The sequence below is a fragment of the Dasypus novemcinctus genome, chromosome 5, assembly GCF_030445035.2.
Source record: "Dasypus novemcinctus isolate mDasNov1 chromosome 5, mDasNov1.1.hap2, whole genome shotgun sequence".
In the NCBI taxonomy this organism is placed as follows: Eukaryota; Metazoa; Chordata; class Mammalia; order Cingulata; family Dasypodidae; genus Dasypus; species Dasypus novemcinctus.
The window spans coordinates 88,608,662-88,636,515 of NC_080677.1; the positions used below are offsets into that span (position 1 = coordinate 88,608,662).

Below are 27,854 nucleotides of genomic sequence, written 5' to 3' on the forward strand. Positions count from 1 at the left end.
ATATCTATATTCAGGTCATCATTTTCAGTACCAAAGAAAGGCTATGTAAAGTCTATAAAGCAAGTAAAACAAAAAATTGAGATGAATCAAAGTCAAAGAGGATAATGAAAGGAACATTATACAATCTGTACAAGCAGAAAGATGCCAAACCTTTGAAAAGTCATGAAAAAGGTTTTTTAAACCATTAACCTTAACCATTTTCTAAAAAGTAATTTTAGTATTACTTTTATTAAAAAGTTAATCCCTCGTTTGAAAGAAACTATATATTAAATTTAATTAACATAATCATATGCTCATGGGAACCACTACAACTAAAGGAATAAACAATATTGCATAATTTGCTGAATATTAAAACTTTATGGCAATGATTCAGAATTAGAAGGCAGTTTTAAAATAGGATAAAAATTAGTCATCCTTACTCCCTTACTCTTGTTAGTTGGTAGGAAAACTGGTCACATATTCATCTGGATAAAAGTGATATGTAATGTTTTTTTTTTTTTTTTTATTATCAGGAAAGAATTCTTGTTTTTCTTCTTCCCTTCACTCTGCTTTTTAAAATAAACAACTTAGTAAGGTATAAGTGATATGATATACAAACTCTGCACATATTTAAAGTGTACTTTTAGGAAGTTGTGACATTTATACACTTGTGAAACCATTGCCACCATGAAGATAATGAAAGCTCCAACACCCTCCAAAAGTGTCTTTGTGTATCTTTAAAACCCCTTCCTCTTGCCCTCCCCTTCTCTACCTCTACCGCCAGGGAACCATTGATCTGATTTCTACCACTAGAGATCAGTTTGTATTTCCCACAATTTTATATAAATGGAATCACACAGATGTACTCTTCATGTCTGGCTTCTTCCACTCAGCATATATGTTTTGAAAGTCATTATTTCTTTTGCATATGTTAATAGTTCACTCCTTTTTATTGCTGAATAGCATCCCAGTGTATGAAGGACTATACCAAAGTTTTGTTTATCAATATGCTCATTGATGGACATCTGGGTTATTTCTAGTTTACAAATCAAGCTGCTATGAATATTTCTGTTCAAGTCTTTTAATGGACATGCTTTTCTTTCCCTTCAGTAAATAGCCAGGAGAGGTGTGGCTAGATTATAGAGTAGGTATATGTTTAACTGTGAAGAAACTCCCAAACTGTTTTCAAAAGTTTTATATCTCCTGCCCCCTAAGAGCATATGTGAGTTATAGTTCCTCCAAATCCTTACCAACAAGGTATGAACAGTTTTTAAAATTTTAGGTGAGTAGTGATAGCTCCTAGTGGTTTTAATTGGCATTTTTCTAAATGAGTAGTGATATTCATCTTCTTTTCATCTACTTGTTTGCTATCTGAATACCTTCTTTGGTAAAGTGTCCAGATCTTTTGCCCACTTTAAAAAAACAATTGAGTTGTTTGCTTTCTTACTATTTTTTAGAGAGCTCATTATTTATTCTAGATACAAGTCCTTTTTCAGATCTACAACTTGCAAAAATTTTTTCTCAGCCTGTGGCTTTTCATTCTCTTAACAAGTATCCTTTAAAAAGCAGAAGTTTTTAATTTTGATGAAGCCCAATATATTAATTTGTTTTTCCATGGATCTTGCTTTTGTGGTTCTAAGAAACCTTTGCCTAAACCAAAATAACAAATTTTTGCACATATTAATAGTTCACTCATTTTTATTGCTGAATGGTATCCCAAAACATCAATGATTATTCTTGCTTATTCTTCAAGGTTATTCTTTTAGATGTTTTATACTTTTATGTTTCACATTTAGGTAAGATCCATTTAAGTTCATTTTTTGTAAATGGTGTGAGGTATGGACTGAAGTTTTTTTTTCTTTTGTATATGGTTATCCAATTGTCCCAACACCATTAGTTGATATACTATCCTTTCTCCACTGAATTGCTTTCCCAAGTTGGTCTATAATTTAGGCCTATTTGTGAATGCTTTATTTTATTCCATTGATATATTTCTCTCTCTTAGCACTAACAGCACACTGTTTTGACTACTGTATAATTACACTGTATTATATTATAATAACTCTTGAAATCATCTATTTTGTCTACTGTTTTTGCTTTTTATTTCACTGATTTCGAGCCTGGTATTTATTACTTCCTTTCTTGTACCTTGGATTTAATACGCTCTTTTTTTTTTTGTCCTAGTTGAAGAGTTGATGTCATTGCTTTGAGACCTTTCTTCTTTTCTAATAAAGGTGTTGAGTGATATAATATTTCCCCTTAGCATTACTTTATGACATTCCACATATTTTGCTATCTTATGTTTTTATTTATCTTCATTTCAAAATTTGCTCCTTGTGAGTCCTTCTTTGACAGTAGATTATGTAGAAGCATGCTATTTAGTTTTCAAATATTTGGAGATTTTCCAGAGGTGGTTTCTGTCTAGTTTAATTTTATACTGATTGCATGATTTGAATCCTTTCAAATCCGTTGAGACTTGTTTTATGGTCCAGATTATCATCTGTCTTAGTAAACATTCCATTTGCACTTGAAAAGAATGGATAGTGTGCTACTGTTGTTGAAATGCTCTATAAATGTTCATTAGGTTAAGTTAATTAACAGTTGTTATGGACTGGACTGTCCCCCAAAAAGAGTCCTTCTCTCCAATACCTCAGAATGTGACCATTTTGGAAATAAGGTCATTACAGATGGAATTAGCAAGTTAAAATGAGGTTCTAGTGGATCACGGTGGGCCCTTAATCCAATATGACTGGTACCCTTAAAAGAAGAGGTGTTTTCTTCACAGAGAAGAAAACACCATGTGACAACTGAGGCACAGAATGCAGGAATTGCCAGAAGCCACTGCCAGAAGCCAGCAGTAAGGCATGGGACATATTCTTCCCTACAGAGTTAAAGGAAGCATGGCCTTCTAGCTCCCAGAATTTTGAGACAATAAATTTCTATTGCTTTAAGCAGCTTAGTTTGTGGTATTTTGTTACAGTGGCCAAAGCAAACTAAAACAATAGTGATTTTCAAGTCTTCTATATGCTTACTGGTTTTGTGTCTGCTTATTCGGTAAACTATTCAGAGGAGGGTATTGAAATCTCCAAATGTATTTTATAAATGTTTATTTCTCCTTGCTATTTATGTTATTGTTTCATATATTTTGGAAGATGTTATTAGCTGCATTTTAGAATTGTTATATACTCTTTTTATTTTATTTTTTAATTATCTTTTTTTAAAGTTAATAGATCACACAAAAGTTATATTAAAAAAACATAAGAGGTTCCCATATAACCCACTCCCCACCCCCCCATTTTTTAAAATTGTATTTTTACAATTTATATGCTCTTTAATTATATTTATACAATTTATATACTCTTAATAATTATCTATCCTTATGAAATGACCATCTTTATTCCTGGTAATATTCTTGCTCTGAAATCTACTTTGTCTGATTTTAATATAGCAGCTTTTTTTCCCCTACTATTCTTCTACTTTTAACCTATTTGTGTCTTTAAAATTGAACTGCAGTTCTTACAGGCAGCATATATAATCTAAAAATCTTAATCTTTTAATTGGGGTATATAGGGTATATAATCACATATATATGATGTGACTGATATAAAACTATAATCTTCCTATTTATCAGCACCATCTGCTCAATGTTACCTTTCTCCTCTTTTTCTGCCATCTTTTGGATTAACAATCTATTTTTATGATTCCATTTTATCATCTTTGTTGGCCTATAGCTACAACTCTGTTTTATTTTAGTGGTTGCTTTAGAGTTTATGGAATATTTCTTTACCTTATTATAGTCTACATTCAAGTGATATTATCCCACTTCATGTATAGTATAAGAATATTAAAATATATACTTTCATCCCTCCCATTCTATTTTTTGTACTATTGTCATAATTTTAATTTTACATATATTATAAACCCCATTCTATGTTATTATTTTTGTTAAAATAATCAAATAATTTTTAAGGAGATTTAAATAATGAGAAAAAAACTCTTTGCTTGTGTAGAGTTTTTAAGACTTCTTATAATTCAAGTCTGCTGATGCTGATTTCTTTAGCTTTCACGTCTGTCTCTATTTTGCCTTTATTTTTTTAAAGATTTATTTATTTCTTACCATCCCCTTATTGTTTGTACTTGCTGTGTGCTTTGTCTTTAGGAGGCACCAGGAACTGAACCTGGGACCTCTGATGTGGGAGAGAGGTGCCTAATTTTGCTGGAGCCACTTCCATTCCCTACTTTGTTGTGCTCTCATTATTTTCTTCTTCTTGTGTCACTTGTTGCATCATTTTGTTGTGTCAGCCTGCTGTAACTACCTGTTGTGTCAGTTCACTGTTCACTGTCTTGCTTGTTTTCTTTAGGAGGTACTGGGAACATCTGCTCCCTGCTTTGCTGTGTCTCTCATTAGTTTTTCTTCTTGTGTCTCTTGTTGCATCAACTTGCCATGCCTGCCTATCATGCCAGCTTGCTGTCTTCTTTAAAAGACCGAGAACTGAACCATGGACCTCCCATGTGGTAGGTGGGAGCTCAGCTGCCTAAGCCTCATCTGCTTCCCATATTTTGCCTTTATTTTTGAGAGATATTTTCACTGGGTATGGAATTCCTGGTTGATTTTTTAGTACTTTAACACATTTTTTAAAAAAACATCTTTGTGTGCTTTTAAGACTTTCTATTTATCACCGGTTTTAATGAATTTGATTATGATGTACCTTGGTGTATTAGTCAGCCAAAGGGGTGCTAATGCAAAGAACCAGAAATCTGTTGGCTTTTATAAAAGGGTATTTATTTGGGTACAAGTTTAGTCACAAGGCCATAAAGTATAACTTACCTCCCTTACCAAAGTCTGTTACCCCATGTTGGAGCAAGATGGCTGCTGGTCTCTGCGAGGGTTCAGCCTTCCTCTTCCTCTTAAGGCTCCAAGGGCCCAGCTTCTTCTGATCTCAGTTATAGGCTGGCATAAGGCTAGTCTCTCTTCCTGAGGTTTGTCTCTTTCCAAGCTCAGCTGCACTGCTCCACAAGGCAGCTGTAAACTATGAGGTGAACAGTCTGGCTCTCTCCCTGGGGCTCCAGCATCATAAACTCAACTTTCTGTGTTTTCCTGCAAGTATTTACTTCCCTATCTTTGACTGAGCATCCGTTTACACAGCCCACCAAGGGGGAGGGGGGCAGGGGCAGGGCAGGTTCAAGATTTGGTTAAATAAAAGCCCTAATCTTGATTTAATAAAGTAAAAGTGAAATCTCTCAATTTAATACAATCTAATATGCTCAAAGAAACAAACCAGTTTATAAACACAATCCCGTATCTATTTCTGGAATTCATGAACAATACCAAATTGCCACATTTGGTATTAATTTTTCTTCATGTCTCTTGTGCTTGGGGTTTGTTGAGATTCTTAGAAATGTAGGTTTATAGCCATTAACAAATTTGGAAATCTTTTGGTCATTATTTCTCCAACTACCTCCACTCCTCCCCTTTTTGGGGACTCAAATTACACTTACATCTGACCTCCTGAAATTGTCTCTCTGCTCAATGACACTGGTTCATTTAAAAAAAAAAAAAAAAAAAAGATCTTTTCTGTGTTCCATTTTAGAGAGTTCCTATTGCTATGCCTTGGTATTACTTTTCTTCTGCAATGTCGAATGTGTTATTAATTCCATCCAGGTTATGTTTCATATCACCCCATCATAATATTGATCTCTAGAAGTCAGATTTTAAAAAAACATCTTTCATGTTTCCACGTAACTTTTTGAAGACAAGGAATATAATTATAATGTCTCTGTTTCCTCATTTTTGGTCTCTATAGGGTGATTTATCTTTTCACTGAAGGTCATATTTATCTGCTTCTTTGCATAGTTTGTAATTTTTTATTGGATGCTAGAATAGTGAATTTTACCTTTTTGGGCACTGAAAGGTTTTGTATTGCTATAAATATTCTTAAGCTTTGTTCTAGGATGCAGTTAAGTGACATGGAGACACTAGGATCTTTCTGAATCTTGCTTTTAAGACGTGTTAGGTAGGATGGGAGCAGTGTTTAGTCCAATACTAGTTATTTTGCACTACTAAGGTAAGACTGTGTTAACCCTGAGTTTTCTAGTTTGACTGATGGCAAAAGGCACTACTTCTAGCCTGGGTGAGCTCCAGGCACAGTATCCTCTAATCCTTTCAGGTGGTTCTTTCTCTAGTCTGTTGTAGTTTCCTCATACACCAGCTGATTAGTACTTAACACTTTACATACAGATCTCTGAAGTGTTCCCTTTGTGCAGTTCCTTCCTCTTCAGTACTCCGTCTTATAAACTCAAGTTACCTTGGTCTCCCAGGATTCTCAGCTCCACTTCTGCAACTCAAGGCATCAGCTGGATTCTGTGTCCTCCTCTGCACCATGTCTTGGAAACTCTCTCAAGGCAATATGCTGGGTTCACCTCACTTTTTTGTTTTTCAGGGGTCACTGTTTTCAGTGCCTGACGTCCGGTGTCTTCTAAATTATTGTTTCAAGTATTTTTTCAACTTTTCAGTTGCTTCAGACAAGGGAACAGGCAATAATTCTGGTCCCTTTTACTCCATCTTGGCTAGAAGTATAAGTCCCTTCTTTTTGTTTTCAGATTATAGTACACTAGACAGTGAAAATCTCATTCAATGCCTGAACTTCTGTATGGCTATTCTTTTGCCTTCCCTAATGACTATACATTTGAAACTTTATAGCCCTATATATACACATTTAATATTAAAGAAATAATATTTAATTCTGCAGTCAGATCAAACAGTGTCCTGTCTTCATTCCCTGAGGGATAGGTCATCTCTAAAGTATCTTTTGGGAGGGAAGGGGAGAAAATTCATGCAGAAAGTCCCATGAATTTTAAAACTATAGCCCTGATGGTACAGGAATTCTCTGAAGTGATAAGTTAGGAATAGCTGGTTTACTATAGAGCAAACATAAAGACTATCTTTAGGAAGAAGAGGAAATAGAAATGGTTTTATCATTCTTTTTCCCCAGTGTTGCTCATAATGATTCAATCTAGAGAGTCATGCCAGTCAAAATGATACATAATTAAAGAAAAGATTCATATGAAAGTTTAAACTTCAAGCAGGAACTTTTCAATAATAACGGCAAACATTTCTTGAGCACATTTTATATAATAAGCACTGTGTTATGTGCTTTGCATACTTTCTCTCAAGTAAACATTACCATAACTCTATGGGGTGCAGTCTATTACTAACTCCATTATGCAGATGAAACTGAGCTTACATTCTAATCTGTATTTTTTCTACAACATTAAAAATGAAATTTGTACTGGGTCTTTTTTGTGTTTGTTTTGTTGGTGCTTGGAGATAATATCAAAAGTAAAATAAAACGGCAAACATTATGAACTTATGTCATTTGGGAAAAATCTGATTTTCTTTTTCTGAAATAAAAAAATCTGTCTGCTCTGGAGTCATCTATTTTCATAAAATATTCTTAACACAAACTCTTGGCATCATAAAGGAATGTTTAAGCTGATAAGGAAGTGATCCTGGTTCAAGGAATTGAAATGGCAGTGCCACAATTAACTCACTGTGATGTTCTCTAGAGAAGCATATCTGTCATTTATTGAGGACCTATAATTTCCCAGGCCAAATTTAGTAGATGTTTATTTTCACAAGTTTTTAATATAGGTGGAGGAAACTATGTGCAGTTAAGTCATTTCATCTACTCAAGTATAAATAGCTTGAATTTAATAAAGTTCTGGCTGTCTCCACAAGCCTTGCCTTTTCCAACGTAACGTAATGGTTCTACATCACAGTACATTTCAGAAAGATGAATCAAAAAAAAAAAAAAAGAAAAACAGAAGTCTAAACACTACAGACAACTGGAAGTCTCCGTAATCTACTAAGGTTTCTTGATAATAATGATTCCAGATTTTGTCCATTTAGTTGAAAAACAGAACAAAACAAGAAAGAAAATAAAGTGCTGGTCATCTGACTATTAGTTAACTAAATTAGTTCACAAATTTTCACAGAATATAAACTTAGTTTTGAATAGAAATAATTGTTCATCAACTTGAACACAAGAATTATATTTGCTATTTTAGAAATGTAAATTACGTGTTTTTCCTTTGTAAAGATACATGTGAATTATTCAAGTCTGAAAACAAAATAAAACTATGCATACCTCTACAGCAGGTACAATGTCTATGCCAACAGTTAGAAATTCTTCAAACTTCAGAAATGGGTTAAAGCAGCTGCCAACATCAAGTAATCTGATCTTTCCTGAGGATTGTAGTAACCTAAAAATAGACATTTTATCTTATGAAAGACAAACTAAAATAAAGTAAAAGGAAAAAAAATCAAATATTTGAGAATAATAAAGAGCATACAGATCAGTGGTACTCTTAAAATTCTGGTCTCAGGACCTCTTTAAACACTTAAAAATTACCAAGGCCTCAAAGAGCCTTTGCTTGGTTATATCTATCAATAGTTACCATATTAGAAATTAATATAAACATTTAAAAATATTTATGACTACTCATAAATACTATGAAAATTAAAAATTTTATGACTTCATTAAAAATGATAAAAGCCATTGTACATGCTAATATAAATGACACTTTTTAAATGTCTGGCTTAATGGAAGATAGATGGATTCTCATATCAGCTTTTGCATTCAAACTGTTGCAATATAACATTTCATGTAGTATCTGGAAAACTTTACTGCATCCTCATGAAAGAATGAGAGTAAAAAAGGCAAATGACATCTTAACAGTATTATGAAAGTAGTTTTCCCCCTGCAGAGCCCCTAAAAGAGCCTCAGAACCTCAAATCTACACTTTGAAAACCATCTCTGTAGATGAAAGAACCCATTCACAAATCAATTCTTAGTATGCAATATAATATCATCTCTGGACTTTAATTTGTCTTTTGATTTAAAAGGACCAAAGATAAAAGCATAAATAGAATAGTACTTTTTATGTCATGAAAGTTTATTATGTACAAGAAACTTCCTCATGTCAGAAAAAAGAAGGAAAAGAAATAAAACAAGAAATTACTATTTCATAAAGTAGCAAAACTTATTTACAATGCAAATAATACGTCTATGGGCAAAAACAACAGATTTTTCTGGTCCTAAAGCCTATAGTCCTAATGCTCAGACAATAAACAACAGCAAAAAAATTTTAAGAATGTAGGTCAACTTCAGACATATGCAATTTAATTGATGTGAAGATAATTTTCTTTTAAAAATTCCTGAGTACATACTGGGGAAAAAAAAAAGAAAATGTGCAAAATAATTGGATAAATAGAATCTTGATTCCTTGAGTCTAAAAGCAGGGGAACCTCTCCAGCTTCTCTCTCATGTACCTTGGCTAGTATACACCTTAGGTCCACTAGAAAGGCTACACTACTGACAGTAGATTAAACTTCTGGAAAAGGCACTGTACGTCAAAATAGAGCTTGATGTTTCAACATTTTGTAAAAATAATCACAACCACTATTATAAATCAACTATAAAGGTCATACTTAATATAGTACATGACAATGTACAGTACCATAAAACAATATGAATCAACTAAAGAAAAGATTTTTGGTAATTTTATTTTATTTAAGAACTCTTCTGAAGAGGAACTATGAGGGTATGATAAATAGCAATTTCATGAGGTGGGCTTTCATTTTCTTTATAAACTTTACTCAGTAATCATGACTATGACCTCCACAGGAGTGTCAGTTATTGCAGGAAATAGCTTTGTGTATGTTTAATGGCCACCTGGATATTATTTTCTTGGGTAGGTGCCTGATCAAGTCGTTTGCTCATATTTCTGGTGAACATCTTTTTCTTAATGAGTCATAATTCTTTATGTATTCTGGACCCTGGATTATATGTGTTTCAAAAACTTGCAAAACTGGTAAAGAAAAGCCAGTTTGCAGCTTGTCCTTACATTCATTTTGTTTGTTTGTTTTTTGTTTTTGAAAGATTTATTTCTCTCCCCTTCCCCCCTGCCCTGGTTGTCTGTTCTCTGTGTCTATTTGCTGTGTCTTCTTTGTCCACTTCTGTTGTCGTCAGGGGCACGGGAATCTGTGTTTCTTTTTGTTGCGTCATCTTGTGTCAGCTCTCCATGTGCGCGGCGACATTCCTGGACAGGCTGCACTTTCTTTCGCGCTGGGCGGCTCTCCTTATGGGGCACACTCCTTGCGCGTGGGGCTCCCCTACATGGGGGACGCCCCTGCGTGGCAGGACATTCCTTGCGCGCATCAGCGCTGCACATGGGCCAGCTCCACACAGGTCAAGGAGGCCCGGGATTTGAACCGCAGACCTCCATGTTGTAGACGGACGTCCTAACCACTGGGCCAAGTCCACCGCCTACAATCATTTTATGATGTCTATAATGCTACATGTTCTTAACTTTAAGGTACTGAAATTTATCAATCTTTAGATTTATGACTATATTTTGCATATGTTAATCCATCTGTAGCCACAGTCATGAAATTCACTAGAATATTTTGATTGCTTTATTAACTGCCATATCCTCAGCACCTAGAAAAGTGTCTGGCCTACAGCAGGTGCTTAAGGCCATCTATGTGTGTACAAGAATGTGTGTATGGATGCTGTACTGTTTTGTGGTCTATATCTGTTGGGCTAATACCATATAGTTTTAATGCTTATAATTTTGTAATATACCTTGGTTTTTGGTAAGGCAAGTCCTCCCATTTTATTCTTTGCACTTTGTTTTTCCATGTAGATTTTAGAATTACTCTATCAAGTTCAAAAAACAAAAACGCGAACTGCAATCTCCGAATAGCTTTATCATTTTCTCTGTAAAGGTCTCATACATATCTTGTTATATATGTTGGTATCTCATATTTTTGGATATTACCTTTTCCCCCCTTTGTTACCTTTTTAAAAATCTTACTTTTTATTGCTATTTAGACATGCCATTGATTTCTGCATATTGATTTTGCGTCCAACAACTTTACCATATTCCTATTATTTTCAACTGCTTATCTGTAGACTATTTTAAGTATTCTAATCTATGTACATAATTATATAATCTGTGAAGAATGACATCTGCATTTCTTCCTTCCCTATATATCTATTCATCCATCCATACAACCATTTTTTTTTTTTTGCCTTAAAGTAGCCTGGGAAACTAGGAGGGGGTGAGGGATGAAAGGGAGGCTTATTTGCTGATTTATCTTTAACTTGAGATGGCTTCTTAGTTCATTAGTTTTCAATTTTCCTTCTTTCTAATATATGCATTTAAGGCTATAAATTTCCCTCTAAGCATAGCTGTAGCTGCATTTACAAGTTTTAATATAAAGTGTTTTTATTATTATTTAATTCAAAATATTTTATTATTGGCATTATGATTTCCTCTTCAGTTCATGGGCTATTTAAGTGGTTTACTAATTTCTAAGTTTGAGTATTTCCTATATGCCATTTTTGGTATCACTTTATAGCTTAACAGTACTAAATTATCTGTATAATTTCAACCCTTTGATTCCTGTTGAGACTTACTTTGGTAAGTCTTTTTCAAAAAGTGTCCCATGTATGGTTGAAACTAACATCATTCAGCAGTTTTTGGGTACACTATATATGTCCATTAGCACAGCTTTGTTAATCATGGTACTCAAATATTTTATGGTCTTACTCATTTACTGAATGCTTGTTCTACTAGACAGAAAGGTGTGTTAAAAATCTGCCAATATTAAAAATGAACAAACACAGAATTAGATTTATGTGAATGATTTGAGTGATTTTGTTATTTCCACATGTGCTTACTTTTGAAAAGAAATCCAGGTAGGATAAACCAGAAACTAATAAAACCTGAGATGATTTGGGAATGGGGTAGATGGTTTAAAGAAGGGATGGGACATATGAGTAATCTTCCTTTGCAGTTTTGACTTTTGAAAGTTGTTAATGTTTTACATATACAAAAAATAAAACTAAATCCATGAGGATGGGGAAAACACAAAATTGAAAAGAGAAACTAATAAACCTAACTATATATCAAGAAACATAAAAGGAAAAAATAATAATCCAAGTAATTTTGAACACAGTGTTCTGACTAGAATAATTTCGTAATTCCAATGGGTGACATAATAAGGACAAAATCCTGCAAAGAAATTCTGAATTTTACTTAGTACAACAGATGCAGTCATTCTGAAATTATTTTGTGTGTACTGTAGGGCTGAGCAAATGGGAAAATACACTGATGTTGCTGGGAGATAAAAATGCAGAATGTGGGAGAGGAGTCAAAGAACCCTGTATTCACATCCCAGCAGAAGTAAGTATACCTAATGTCTAGAATTTGGTTTCTAAATACAATTCCTCCACTAGAAGGAACTGGACTTTTTAGGGAAATGGCTTATTTAAGGGCTGAAGCAGAGAAAGTACAAGATGAAAATAAGGTAATGCTCAAAAACTAATGGGACATTTCAAAAGGTTAAAGGAGCTTAGCTTAAAGGACTAACTTGAGATGATTTCAGCATCATTATGAATAATAACAGGAATGAATTACAACACTTAGATAAAAATTGTCAAATGGAAAGAAAATTAATTTTGCAGGAATGGAGCACTTCCTTTCTAGGGAACCCGTGTCAATTATGAGATAAATTTGTGGCTTGCTTCTAACAAGTATACAGGAACCCTCCCTCAGTACCTTCTAACAAGTATACAGGGACCCTCAGAAGGTACTGTTTATATTAACCACCTTTGTTTCTATCTTATTTTTTTATTTTCCACAATCACAATATTTTTCATATTATAAAATTATACCTGTTTTTGTATATCACATATCTTTTTTGGAATATGGGCATTCTAGAAATTCTCTTTAAAGAAATTAAAACACCTTATTCAGACATGAATAAAATGAAACTGAGTTATCCAATTTCCCCCTTTCAATCACTGCTTGTACTTGTTTTACAAGAGAGAAATAAACAATTCTTTTATATTAACACTATGTAGAGCATATCCTGGTCTCTCTCAGATTTAACCTTAGTAAATTATTATAGGATTTGTAATCAGATAGGCCAAAGTAAATCAATCTTCTAAGAGCTACTTTTTTATAAAAAAGACCATTTTTATGTATGGAATCAACAGTCACGGTTTCCCTCTATGAAGAATTTAACAAAAAAGTTACTACTACTTATGCAAATTCCCAGAGTATCAATTTATCTGGAGGGAAACCCTCTTATTTGCAAGTTAAAAGGTAGTTAATGTGGTGGTTAGATATTTGGATTTCAAAAACATTGCCTTGGAAAACAAAGCAAGCAAGAATAACTCATTTAACAAAAAAAAAAAAATGCTTAAACAGTATAAATATTACCTTGATTTTTCTGAATAGTACCAATTCAACTACTCTTCCTCATTGCAGTTGACAATCAGGAAATTTCAGTATCTTGGCATCCAACCCATATTTCAGGGTATATTTCACTCACAGAATTCAAAACAAAACAAAACAAAACAAAAAACTCTTTGTCAGGTCATATCTTCTAATTTTTGATATGGATATTACTACTGCAACTATGGGGCTGTCAATTAACCTGAAAGTTCAAGCTCTACAAACAGAAATTAGATTTTAAAAGGCAATGAGAAAGATAGTTTATATTAGCTATAATTATACATATATACCTATCAAGATTGTTCAGCCTTAGCTTAGAAATCATTTTCATGCCTTGAAATTAGTTATCTGAACAGTATTTCAAATATTCTACCAAAATATCCAAGTACTTCTAATAATGATAAAAAAAAACAGCTTTTAAAGCTTAAATATCTGCGATTTGATACATATTGAATACCTATTTTACCTGATAGCCTTTGTGCTAAGAGCTTGAAATATCAAGTTGAGTAAAGAAGTCCTGATACTCAAAGAATTCAGTCCAGTGAAGAATACACATGTACAAATATGCGACATGAAAGCAATGAGTGCCTGATAGAGAAGAACACTGGTGGAAGAGAAGGGAAACCCATAGCTGAGACCTAGAGATAAGCAGGCTTTTTTCTAAGAGAAAATGGTGGTGGAGAATACAGGGGAAGTTGTTGAGGTGAGTATCCTAAGTCAGAAACCACAGTTAAACAAAGGTTTATGTTTTCAAGAAGGTATGCACTTTCCATAGAATATTGGAAACTCATTACAAAATAACTTTTGAAATGCTGTCCAGCTGATGATTTCACTACATTGTATTATTTAAGTCCACGATACTACTTTTTGTTCTTTCTGCCTTTAACACTCTTTGAAAGCTCACCTTGAATTTAAAAAAAAAAATAAAAAAATAAGCATCTAACCACTTTTCCTAGAAAAGAGGGAAGAAAATATCATCTGAAATAGCTCTTTATTGATTTGTCCAGGACTTGAAAATTTAATTTCAGTACCATGACTTATGTTTTAATAGAATAATCAAGACATAAATTACCCAAGGAAATAGAAGGTGGTTACTATGGTTACTAAGTAGGAATAATACTATAGTGTCTTCCTTATAGACTTGTATAAAGAAAAAGAAAATAGTACCTAGTAAATTTTCTTAAGGGCTATATTTCATGAAAATCTATTCTGCCAGATTTTAATATGTATCTAACAGTGGCAAAGGGCTAAGTGGCACCCTTTTCAATATGCCATAGGCAGGATAAAAACTGACATAATTATGGCATTGTCAGATCCAATAATAATGAACCAAAGGGCATCTTTCACTGTCAAAACGTAGGCAGAATGGAAAGATTGTTTGCCACTTACGGTGCAAGGGACTCTGCTTAAGACTCTAGCAGTAGTTTTAATTTTGCGGGGGGAACAAGAGACTTTTTTGAGCATCAGATGAGGTCTAAGAACTTTTCTCCCTAAAAATAATGCACATATATATCACATTTTGATACAATGTAGGGTGATTTACAGACTCCACTAGGATCATCTAAGGTTCTGGGCATAGGTAGCAATCATGTCATCGAGGGTTTACAGAATCATTGTCCTGGTCTGGTATAATTTAGTTGCAAGGAAAAGAAAACCACTTAAACTAGCTTAAGTAAAAGGCAGTTACTTTGTACAAAAAGACATCTCATAGAATTCAATTGTAATAGCCTCATGGTAACAGGAAAGCTACCAAGCAGATATTCTTCTGTTTCCCTCCTTCCTGCCTGAAAGCTGCCTCAGTTGCCTAAAAGAATTTCTTTTTTTTAAAAGATTTTATTTCTCTCCCCTTCACCCCACCCCACCCCACCCCACCCCACCCCACCCCAGTTGTCTGTTCTCTGTGTCTGTTTGCTGTGTGTTCTTTCTTTGTCTGCTTCTGTTGTTGTCAGCGGCATGGGAATCTGTGTCTCCTTTTGTTGCGTCAGCTCTCCGTGCATGCAGCGCCATTCCTGGGCTGGCTCAACTTTCTTTCGCGCCGGGTGGCTCTCCTTATGGGGTTCACTCCTTGCGCGTGGGGCTCCCCTACGCGGGGACACCCCTGTGTGGCAGGGCACTCCTTGCGCGCATGCTGCGCATGGGCCAGCTCCACACGGGTCAAGGAGGCCTGGGGTTTGAACCTTGAACCGGGGACCTCCCACGTGATAGACGGACGCTCTAACCACTGGGCCAAGTCCGCTTCCCCTAAAAGAACTTATAGATTCCAATGAGTAGAATAGTTACAATCCTGCACCCTGAAACTATTATTTTTATAAAAGTATCATTATTTCTTACTTCAGTTTAGACTATTTAGTATTTATGAACACAGCCAGAACATGAACTAGGATTATTATTAAGCAAGTAATCTTTGGGATCCGATCTCTGAATCTCTGTTTAGCAACCTTTGTTAGTATTTGCTCTTTAACCTCTCTTCTAAGACAGCACTAATCCCTCAGATAGCCTTTCCTAGGTTACACTTTTCATGCTTCATCCTTTCTCCTCATAACTTAGGGCTTATCACAGCTATATATATTCCTTTCTACCATGAAATCGCTTCAAAAATTAACATCAAATTTAACCACAACAGGCATAATTTACCACCATTAAGAATGTTCAAGAGGAATGTGCTGTAGGCACTGAGAGTAACTTCATTAAACAATTTCAATAAGTTTTGTGATTGAAAGCAGCAGTGTTAGACTATGTGTTTGTGTACTCTTGATACTACTTTGAAATGGGCATTTCAACATTTTTCTAAAAGCACACTAGGCTTTTTGTAAGCCCTAATTTGACGGTCATTTTTTTTTTTTACATCGAAGATATAATCCTGAAGTGACTGAAAAAATAATCTATCGTACCTTATGAGAAAAAAACAAAAGGGATGACTGAATTTACTGAATGTGTATGCTCCTTTGTTAATAAAGGTAAAGCAAATATTTAGAAAAATTAGTTTGCTCTAATAAGAAAATCGTAACAGATCAAGAGGCTGATTAGTCAGGAGACAGATGACTTTTGAAGAGTAAATAATGGAAATACTGTTAGACTGGTTTCTGTTTGAAGCATTACCTGCTCTACCCTTCTTCATTTAACAATCTGTAAAGTGACAAAATAGATTAGAAAACAAAGCTTGGCTAGAAGTTTATTTCAGTTATGCTGCCTCTTTGAAATGTTCACTTACACTCCTTAGTAAATGTTCACTTTCTTTAGAAAAATTTATGCAGAGAATCTTAAATTGCATTATTTAAAAATATTTCTGAAACTTAGAAATTAAAAGTCTTCTCTGTAACTTCATTTGACAATGTTTTCCTTCTCTGTATTAAAAAAACATTATAGTTAACTCAAATTCTAACTTTCTACTTACATTTCCTATGCTGTTTTTAATTCAATAGTCTTTGTTCTCTTTTCCAAAGCAGTTGTATTACCATATTTTTTGTTCTCTCGCCTTTGATTCTCCCTGCTGGTTAAGTAATTTAATAAGGAAATACAGAATTTTATTTCCTACATAATTTTCTTTCTGGCATGCTGCTACAGTCAATAACTGGATCTTGACTTTCTAAAGACATGTTGAGAGAGAGCTGTAACCTCTAACTAAAATCTTTCACTTATATGAAAATCTGGAAATATTTATCCAGGTATGCGGTTTACAATAGTGGTTTTTTTCAAAATGCTCTCTACAGAACTAGAGGTATTCTCAAGAGTCTCTTTTAAGGCTCAGCAAGAGAAATATGGGAAATACTAGGAGACTACAACTTTTCCTACACCTTTCCAAGAGAATAGTAGTGTATTTGCTTCACATGGCAGGCTTCCATAAAATGCTTCCTCTCAAGACAAGGTTCTATGGTTAAAATACTTTAAAATTAATGAATTAGACTTTATTTATCATTCCTGCTGGTTGGATGTAGAAGGGGAAAGTAAGATTTCTGTCTCATATTTTGGGGGGCAGGGAATCAAAAAGGAAATGCATTTTTGAAAGTCAGCTTGACAGTGAGATATATGAAAGCTTTTTCTAAAACTAACTTTTAAGGCTGGTAGATAACAAATAATTGGGTAATTTATTACTAGATATCTTGAATCACATAAAAATAATCAATTCCAATGTTGTCTTGTCTCAATCATTTTTTCAAGGAAACAGCAGCAGAAAAATAGTTAAAATGAAAATTCCTGACCCTAATTTAAGACTTGGCTTATTATCATTTGATCATATAGCAACTCATTTTCAGTACTTTCCATATAATCTACTTATTTTATATTCTTATCACAAATTCCTAAAATTCTGACTGGCCAAATATTATTGGCTTTAGCTGCAAGGTGTAACATCCAGACAACAGTTTCCCTTCCGTATTTTTGCAATAAAGACAATGTATCTGCAGCGGTCCACCAAATGATGGTGTTAAGATGCTCCAGGGTAGTCTTCCCCCACAGAAACTTTGAATAACTAGCAAAAACTGGCAAAGTCATTTTCCTCAAAACTCCAGCAAATGGTTTAAGGGTTGCAGTAACTGGATGAGTGCCGAATCAAGAAAACACATTTTTGAAAATAGCAGGTATAGCTTTGTGACTCATCTCTCTTTTCTTTCCCAGTACGGTGTAGAGCCATTCCACACTAAGACTGTTGGGCCCTAGCCACTGTTTTGGAAGGAACAGAGTAACCCCAATGAACATACTAGAGAGCCTATATATAGGTAATGATCTGTTGAATGGCAGCCTGAAAGGCTGATTCAGGAAACTCTTCTCTGGCTTGCCCTCCCAGAACTTGCCTTATAGGCAGAAGCAGCTTGCGGACAGCTAAACCAATTTTTTTTAAACCTAGCTGTAAAAAACAAGTCAGTCAAAGTGAACTGGGGCAAAGATTAACCTACTTTAAGAAAAAAAAAAACAGAGAACCTGGAAGTAAGGAAGAAGTCTATTTCATAGGGAGAAAAAGGAGCACTGGCATTTCTATACATGGGAGAATTCCTAAGACCACAAGCAAGTGCAAGCCCAGGACAAGACACAGGCTCAGAAAAGATGGAGAAAACCTCCATCTTGATGGGAGCGCTAAACTCTGAAGGAGCGTATCAACCAATGCACAGTTAGCTAATTTGCAAAGGCTGTGAAAAGGAGAAATAGACTGTTTATATTGATAGCATGAGACTTCAATATACCATTTTCAATAATGGATAGAACATCTAAACAGAAGATCAATAAGGAAACAGAAAGCCTGAACAATACTCTTAACCAGCAAGACCTAACATATAGAGAACATATATAGAACACTGTACCTAACAGCAGCAGAATACAAATTCTTTTCTAGTGCATATATATCATCCCTCCAGGTTATGTTAGGGTATAAAACAAGTCTCAAAAAATAAAAAAAATATTGAAATTATACAACATATTTTCTTTGACGATAATGGAATGAAGCTAAAAATCGATACAGATAGAGGTGGAGAATCACAAATACGTGACAATTAAATAATGCACTTTTAAACACTCAATGGGTCAAAGAAGAATCGTAAGGGGAATTAGGAAATATCTTGAGGTATACTTAACTATTGTGAAAGCCTAAACGCTTTCCTTCTAAGATCAAGAATACCCACTTTACAGAGTGTGGGCTATGGTGTGGACCACTGACCATGAGGTGCAGTGGTGCTCAGAGATGTAGTCACCAAGTGCAACGAATGTCTCATGATGATGGAGGAGGTTGCTGTTATGGGGGGAGGAGAGGGGTGAGAGGGGTGGGGGATATATGGGTACCTCATATTTTTTGAATGTAACATTAAAAAAGTAAAGACAAAAAAAAAGAATGCCCACTTTTACCACTATTACTCAATATTGGACTGGAAGTTCTAGCAAGGGCACTTAGGCACAAAAAAGAAATAAAAGGCATTCAAACTGGAAAGGAAGAAGTAAAACATTTTCAGATGACATGATCCTATTTATAGAAAATCCTGAAAAATCCACAACAAAGCTAATAGAGCTAATAAACAAATTCAATAAAGTGGAGGGGTACAAGGTCAACAAGTGAAAATCAGCAGAGCTTTTATATACTGTAATGAACAATCCAAAGAGGAAATCAATAAAAAAAATTCCATTTAAAATAGCAACTAAAAGAATTAGGTATCTACCAAGGTTGTATAGGATGTATATACAGAAAACTACAAAATATTGGTAAAAGAAAGCAAAGACCTAAATAAATGTAAGATCATTCTGCATTCATGGATTAGAAGACTAAATATTGTTAAGATGTGGATTTTATCCAAAATAATCTACAGATTCATTTTAGTCTCAATAAAATTCCAACAGCCTTCTTTGCAGAAATGGAAAAACCAATCATGAAATTTGTATGGAAGCGAAAGGGTCCCTGGAATAGCCATCTTGAATAAGAATGATGTTGGAGGACTTATTACAAAGTCAGTGTAGTAATACTAAAAAAAAAAAACAAAAAAAACAAACCATGGTACTGGCACAAAGACAAACATACAGACCAATGGAATCAAACTGAGAGTTTAAAAATCAATACGGACCTCTACGGCCAAGTGATTTAGACAAGGGTGCCAAGTGTACTCAATTGGGAAATAGTCTCTTCAACAAACTAAACTAGGAAAATAGGATGTCTAAGTACAAAAAAAAGAAAGAGATGATCTACCTCACAACTTATACAAAAATTAACGCAAAGTGGATCAGAGACCTAAATAGAAGAATTAAAACTATATAACTCCTAGAAAAAACAAACAAACAGGGACATCTTCAAGACCTTTTGTTAGGTAAAGATTTCTTGGACTTTACACCAAAAGCATAAACAAAAGAAAAATAAATGGGACTTCATCAAAATTAAAATATTTCATTATCAAAGGGCTTCATTATAAAAGTAAAGAGACAAACTACAGAATGGGAGAAAATATTTGGAAACCATGTATCTGACAAGGATTTAATATCCTGAATACATAAAGTACTCCTACAATTTAACAACAAAAAAGATAACCTAACTGAAAAATAGGCCAAGAATTTGAGTAGACATTTCTCCAAAGAAGATATGCAAATGGTCATTAAGCACATGAAAAGATGCTCAATATCATTAACCATTAGAGAAATATAAATCAAAATGATGAGATACCCTTTCATACTCATTAGAATGGTTACTACTGAAAAAAAAGGAAATAACAAGTATTGGAGAGGATGTGGAGAAAAAGGAACACTAACTCCTTGTTAGTGAGAAGGTAAAATGGTATAGCCACTGTGGTAAACAGTTTGGTGGTTCCTCAAAATACACAAATACCATATGACCCGGAAATCCCAGTTCTGGGCATAAACCCAAAAAATCTGAAAAGAGGGACCTGTTCAGGTGTTCAGGTATCGTTCACCATTGTTCATGGTAGTAGTAATCATAATTTCCAAAAGATGGAATCAACCCTACTGTCCATCAACAAATGACTAAATAATGTGAAAGATACACACAATGGAATATTATGGAGATGCAAAAAAGGGATGAAGTTCTAACACATGCAACAATACGGATGAACCCTGAAGACATCACAATGAATAAAAGAAGCTAAACAGAAAAGGACCAATATTGGGAGTAGGTGTAGCTCAGTGGTTAAGCTCCTGTTTACCATGTACAAAGTCCAGGGTTCAATCCCCGGGACGTCCTAAAAAATAAAATAAATATATAAAAAAGAGCCAATATTGTATGATCTTGCTGATATAAAATAATTAGCATAAGCAAATTCATAGAATCAGAAATCAGAATATAGGTTACCAGGGACTAGGTTGAGGGTGGGAATAGGGAGTTAATGCCTAATTGCTACAGAGGTCCTATTTGGAACTATGAAAATGTTTTTGTAATGGATGGTGGTGATGATAGCACAACATTGTGAATGTAATTAACAACACATATTTGAATGTAGTTAAAAGTGGGAAATTTTAGGTTGCAAATGTTAGAATAAATTAAAAAAAACATCATAGGACTATATAACACAAACTGAGCCCAAATGTAAAGTGTGGCTATAATTAGTAGAATTATAATAATAATATCTCATCAATTATAACAAAGGTACCACACCAACAGCAGTGTTAATAGGGAAACCTGTATGTGGGAGGGGGGTGGTATTTGAAACTCTATTTTCTTCATGATTTTTCCAAACTTACTTCTCTAATAAATTTTTAAAAAAGACAAAAAAGTCAGATGGTAAAAAACAAAGAAAAAAGAAAATGTAGCCAAGTGAGATTAAGTGTGGTATTTAGATGATTAAATTTTACTTCTGGACTAAACAATCTAAGGAGATGAAGTCCAGATTAAACAAGGAAAAAGGAAGACAGGTAAATGGAGTTAATGATTATATCTGATAGAACTGTTTTGCCCGAAGTGTGCTTCATGAAATAGTATTTCAAGTTACTCAGTCAATAAATGTAGGAAATGTTGTATTCTCTTTTTGAAGAGCTACAAGCATGTAACCATGCAATAGTTCTATCATTAATAAACACAATTTAGTTTTCTTTTGTTCAGTGTTTCCCCAAGTTTATTTTGCTCAAAAACTCTGCATTCAACTATATATTAATATCTTACAGTACCTCTTTGGGGAACTCTGAAATTAGAGTTAAGGAAATGGAGGTTTCATGAGTGTATTAGTCAGCCAAGGGGTGCTGATGCAAAATACCATAAATCTGCTGGATTTTATAAAGGGTATTTATTTGGGATAGAAGCTTATAGTTACCAGGCCATAAAGTGTAAATTACTTCCCTCACCAAAGTCTGTTCCTTCCATGTGCTGAGGAAGATGGCTGCCAACGTCTGCACGGATTCAGGCTTCCTGGTTTCCTCTCTTTCTGGGGCTTGCTTCTCTCTGGGCTCTGGTCTCTGTAGCTGCAAACTATCAGGCGAATGGCTTGTCTCTCTCTTCCTGGGGCCTCTGTCTTGTCTAATCAAGCCTTCTCTCTTTCCATACCTATTTGCTTCTCTTGTGTGTTTACTTCCTGGGCTCCAGGATCAAAACTCCAACCTCCCTTCTCTGCTATGTGGTTTTTCTGTGAGTCCCTGCCCAACAAAGGACTTGGCGTACTACTGACATGGCTTAATCAAAAGTGAAACCTCTGAATCTAATATAATCTAATATGCCTAGAAGGACAAACCAGTTTACAAACATAATCCAGTATCTATTTTTGGAATTCATAAACAATATCAAACTGCTACAAAGAGAAAGGCAAAGATATCTAGTTTCTAAATAAAACATATGAAACAGCTGAAAGTGTAATCTAGAAACTGAATAAACAGAGGTCAGAGAGGAGTTCAAAGAATTGAAAAGATCTCAGTTATGGCTCCACACAAATGCCCAGATTCCTGCTCTTACTGACAACATTCTTTGTTGTGCCATTATCATTATCATCATTATCATATAACAATGACAGTGGCCACAGCAGCAGCAATGTAAAAATTCTCAATAGGTAATATCACTCTCATTTTATAGATGAGAAAACTGAGACTTAGGTTAAATTACACACTGAGGATCATATATAGCTAGTAAGTGATTTCAGATGAGATTAAAGTTTGTCTGACTCAACAGCCTCAGCATTTAACCATTATGTTCACTAATCTAATATGGAAGGAATAGTTGTATACACATAAAATAAATATGCTATGGAAATATATACCATGAATATAGTTCTTTCTTTTGAAAATAAATTAACCATATGTCTTAGTTTTCTACTGCTGTGTAACAAAGTACCACAAACTTAGTTTTAAATCAACACCCAACCGGCCACTGCATATTTTGTCATTACCTACAAAACTGTGCAGGAAAGGGTATAAACTATAATTAAATTGTAATTCATGCTTAGTAGCAATGCTTCACTATGTGTTTATCAATTGTAACAAATGTACCACCCTAATGAGGGATGCTGCTAATGTGGGAAAGTGTGGGAAGAGGAGGGAGTAGGACACATGGGAATATCTTTAAAATTTTTATTTAACATTTATGTAATCTAAAGCTTCCTTAAAAAAATTAATTAAAAAAAAAATCTACACCTAATTCTGTAGGTCAGAAGTTGAAGCAGGTTTGGCTGAGTACTCTGCTGGGTACTCTGTGTAGAGTATAAAAGGCTGATATCAAGGTACCAGCTGTCCTGGATTCTTACCTGGAAGGTCCTCAAGAGAATATACTTCTAAGCTCATTGAAACTGTTGGCAGAATTCAGTTGTGTGTGAGGTAGGACTGAGGTCCTTGGCTCTTGGTGGGAGTCATTATCACCTTCTAAAGGCTGCCATAATTCCTTGGCTCATATAGCAACCAGCCATCTTCAAGCCAAATACAGTGTATCAAATACTTCTTATGCTTGAAATCTCCCAAACATCCTTTTCTCCTTTTCTGCTGCATCTGGAGAAAGTTCTCTGCTTTTGAGTGTGCATGTGATTAGATTAGGCCCATCCAAATAAATTCCCTATCTTAAGTTTAATTGATTAGTATTTTATCAATTGCGAAGTTATATTTTCAAAGTCCTTTCAAGGAGGTACCTAGATTTGTATTTGGATAAATAACAGGAATGGGTAAAAGGGCAAAGGAAGGAGGGGACATCTTAAGAATTCCACCTACCACATAATACTTGAAAAAAAACTGTTACTATTAGTTGCTAATAATTTTAGAAGGTTATTCAGAATAGTTAAGTATGTGATTAGAGGAAGGCATAAGAAGGACTCAAATTCAGGTGGTTTTTTGTGTGTGTATATGTGCACACATGTGCTACTAAAGATCACTTTGAACCCTATGCTGCTTTTTTGAAGCCATAAATAAACAAGTATAAAACTAAGTTACAAATTCAGTAAATTGAATGCCCTGATTTTGCTAGGCTGTTAAAAAGTAAGAAAAAATCACAATGGGAGTAGAAATTAATACTACTTGAATTATAGATTTTTTAAAAAGAAAATGATTTATTATTTTTAAGGATGTAGAGGAGGGAAACGGACTTGGCCCAGTGGTTAGGGCGTCCGTCTACCACATGGGAGGTCCGTGGTTCAAATCCCGGGCCTCCTTGATCCGTGTGGAGCTGGCCCATGCGCAGTGCTGATGCGTGCAAGGAGTGCCCTGCCACACAAGGGTGTCCCCCGTGTAGGGGAGCCCCACACACAAGGAGTATGCCCATACGGAGAGCTGCCCAGCGCAAAAGAAAGTGCAGCCTGTCTAAGAATGGAGCCCCCTACACGGAGAGCTGACACAAGATCATGCAACAAAAAGAGACACAGATTCCCGTGCCGCTGACAACAACAGAAGCGGACAAAGAAACAAGATGCAGCAAACAGATACAGAGAACAGACAACCGGGGTGGGGGGTGGGGTGGTGGGGTGGTGAGAAAAAAAAGGATGTAGAGGAGCAAATAAATATCAGACTAGCAATACTAGCCTTTACAAACCTATTTTTTGTCAAAGAACACTTTTTTAAGATATTAAAAAGTTGCATTTAAAAAGTTAGCAACTTTTTGTGTATATGTGATGGAAAACACAATAAAACAATATCCCATTATCTATAGACACAAAACTTCAAAAAAGAAAGCTATACAACTTGATTATGAATATTTCAATAAATGTTCCTACCAGGAAAACTAAGCATTGTGAAAATGTTAGTTGTACAAATTTCTTTGCATATTACATTCAATTACAATTAATATCTTCCCCAAAAGATTTTTTAACTAACATGAACAATGAAAGGGGGTAATTACTAGACTAATTACTAGACTACTAAAAATTAAAACTTATTTTAAGGAAACCAAATTCAAAACTACATAATACACAAAAATTGAAATAATTTTTATTATTTAAAAACAATAAAGATTGAATAATTATTAATTACTGAAGGTTGAGTATGTGTTTCACATGTATGAGGTCCTGGGTTCAATCCCCAGCACCTCCTAAAAGAAAAAAAAAAGAAAAATAAAATTGTTTTAGTTTGCCAAAGGGCTGCCAATACAAAGTACCAGAACTGAGTTGGCTTTTATAAAGGGGATTTATTTGGGGGAAAAGTTTACAGTTCCAAGATCATGAAAAGTCCAAATCGAGACACAATAAGAGATGCTTTCTGATCAAAGCCAGCTACTGTTGCTCCTGTTGTCTATGCATGTGGCAAAGCAAGATGGCTACCGATCTTTGCTTAGGTCTCAGTCTTACCTGCTAGGCTCATCATCTCCTGGAGCCCAGCAACTAGAGCTCAGCTGTGAACAACAAGGCATAGGGCTTGTCTCTTTCCTAGCCTCCTTTATCAGTATTGGCTGCTCCGCTTTCTTCCTGAATTCAGTTGTAAGCTATCAGGTTTATAGTAGGGTGGGCCCAGCCTCATGAGGGCTTCGTGCTCAAGGGATCCTCTAGCCCTCTCTCTTATACGGCAGAATAAAAAATGGTGGCTTCCTCTGCTTGTCTCTGTTTTTATCAGACCCAGTAAAAGGGTAGAGACTCAGCCTGAGTCAGACATAACTGATGCAGTCCAATTGAAAGGGTCTCATACCCACTCAAGTTGATTAGTTCACAATTACAATCTTTCTCTTTTGGGGATTCATAAAATAATTTCAAACTGCCATAATAATCATCAGGTAAATCAATATTGAATGTAAATAATAATGGCTAATATTACCAATAATGCTTAGGTTAAAATTAACACAAGTAACAATACCGAAGCCCCAGAACCCCTGCTTTTGAGAACCGGGGTGGGGTGGGAAAGCCAGGGAGAGAGAATCTAGCTAAGTTTCTTCAACAACTTGTATATTTCAAAGGAGGTTCCACTTGAGGTTTACATTCCATGTTTAGTCAAGTTCTTAAGTTTATGCTCTTAATTTTAAAACATGGCTTTAGAACTAAAGCAATTACTGTCAAATCTTCTGTTAGAATATTCAACTGTTTCCATTTTTTTTTATTCAAATAAAAAAGTTACTGAGTACTCAGTATGTACTAGGAATTCCATAGGTGTTTAGAAGTGATAAACAAGACAGTTAGTCCTCAAACTACATAGCAGGAATGTAATTTAGGTAATTTCTACATAAACGAAACATTTCAGGTTATTTTTACATGACTTTCTATAAATAGAGCGGAACTGAAGGAAAATGGAAAATTTACAGAATGTATATAGTATTACAAGAAGACTTTTACTTCAAAAAACTCATAAAGAAAATATGATTTGAGAATTAAAGTATCTAATATAGTCCTTCACATAGAGTAACTCAATGTCAGGAATGTAGACATTATCAATATAATAAGAATAATCTTGATACAAAATGTGTCATAAAATTTGATGAGGGGAAACACTTCAAAATTCTGTGTAATACTGACTAACCTAAAGGAGTCAGCTCTGACTTTGGCAGTTCTATAAGAAAGTAGTCCTGGACTAAGGAAGCACAGAGAATGAGAGAGAGTCAGGAATGGAAGGGAATTAGCTCCAGTGGCCAGCCACCTGTGGCAAGAACAGCTGCAGCCTGGTTAAACAGAAGAGGTCAGGGAGCCACTGGGCTGAAACCCAAGATGGTTGTTTATTAACTATAGAGTTTCTGCTCCTATTGTATCTCTTTAAATAGCAGCTGCCCCATAAACCTCATGATAGAAGGTTTAAACAGGAAGCCAAAAGACTCTGACCCCATTCTCTAACATATACACCAAACTACAGATCCTGAACTGGTCTAAATACTAGATCTCAGAAGAGTGTCATGCTTCTTCTCTTTGTTTTACAATAAACAGCAGCCTTCGAATTCATTCATAGTTCTGTTAACCTATTTTTTTCCCTTTTAACAAGTTCTCATACAATATTATGACTACACTTTCTCAAAAGAATGAGACTGTAAGCAAAGTGGGGAAACCATTTGGTACCAAATGAAGGTATTTAAAAATTGGGGTTCGTATTTCACCCACATATGCCACTATCAATTAATTTATTTACTGTATGGTCATTATTTTATACAAATAATTAGAAAATCAAAGAAATGCCACTGATAAGGTATATAGTTCTCAGACAATGCAATTGAGATAAAGATAAAACTCATAAAGCCTGCTTAAAAGAAATAAATTTTCAACCTCTCAATTTCATACTCACTGGACATGTAATTGAGAAGTTAAATATTCAACTGTGTATTCAATTATGAATATTAAAGAACATGTATAATATATTGGAAATAAATTGTCACTAATTTGTTTTAAAGCATGAAATATAATTAAGGATTGTCTTCCATTTGTTAAGGGAATGGGAATAAAAGCCCTCTTATAACTGTCTAACTTTCATATGAACCTATTTGGCTCTTAAAAACATTTCCAGGAACTCTTTAGGCATGAAAAGGAACTGCCTGTATACAGGTAGGTTATAGTGTCTACAGGGCCAATGCTACCCAGTACACCGAGAGTCTAAGTGAAATTAATCTGTTCCACTGCTTTTTCTTTGCTATAGTAAAATGACTTTGTATATATTAAAACTTTTTTTGAATAATGCACTGGATGAAAAAATTATAAAATGTGGCATAATGATTCTGAAAGCACAATATCTTCCTTTTCTCCTTTGGACTAAGCAAAACAACCAACCCCCCACCCCCTCAAAAAAAA

At 34.7% G+C, this 27,854-nt stretch overlaps 1 protein-coding gene across 1 annotated transcript in view; it reads right to left on the reverse strand.

The window, feature by feature from the left end:
- SAMTOR (S-adenosylmethionine sensor upstream of mTORC1) overlaps positions 1 to 27,854 on the reverse strand; it is an 83,304-nt gene that overhangs the window by 5,240 nt on the left and 50,210 nt on the right. The window contains exon 4 of the mRNA XM_058297216.2: positions 8,127 to 8,241. Coding sequence (XP_058153199.1) covers positions 8,127 to 8,241 — 115 coding nt within the window. The remainder of the gene's footprint in view (positions 1 to 8,126; positions 8,242 to 27,854) is intronic.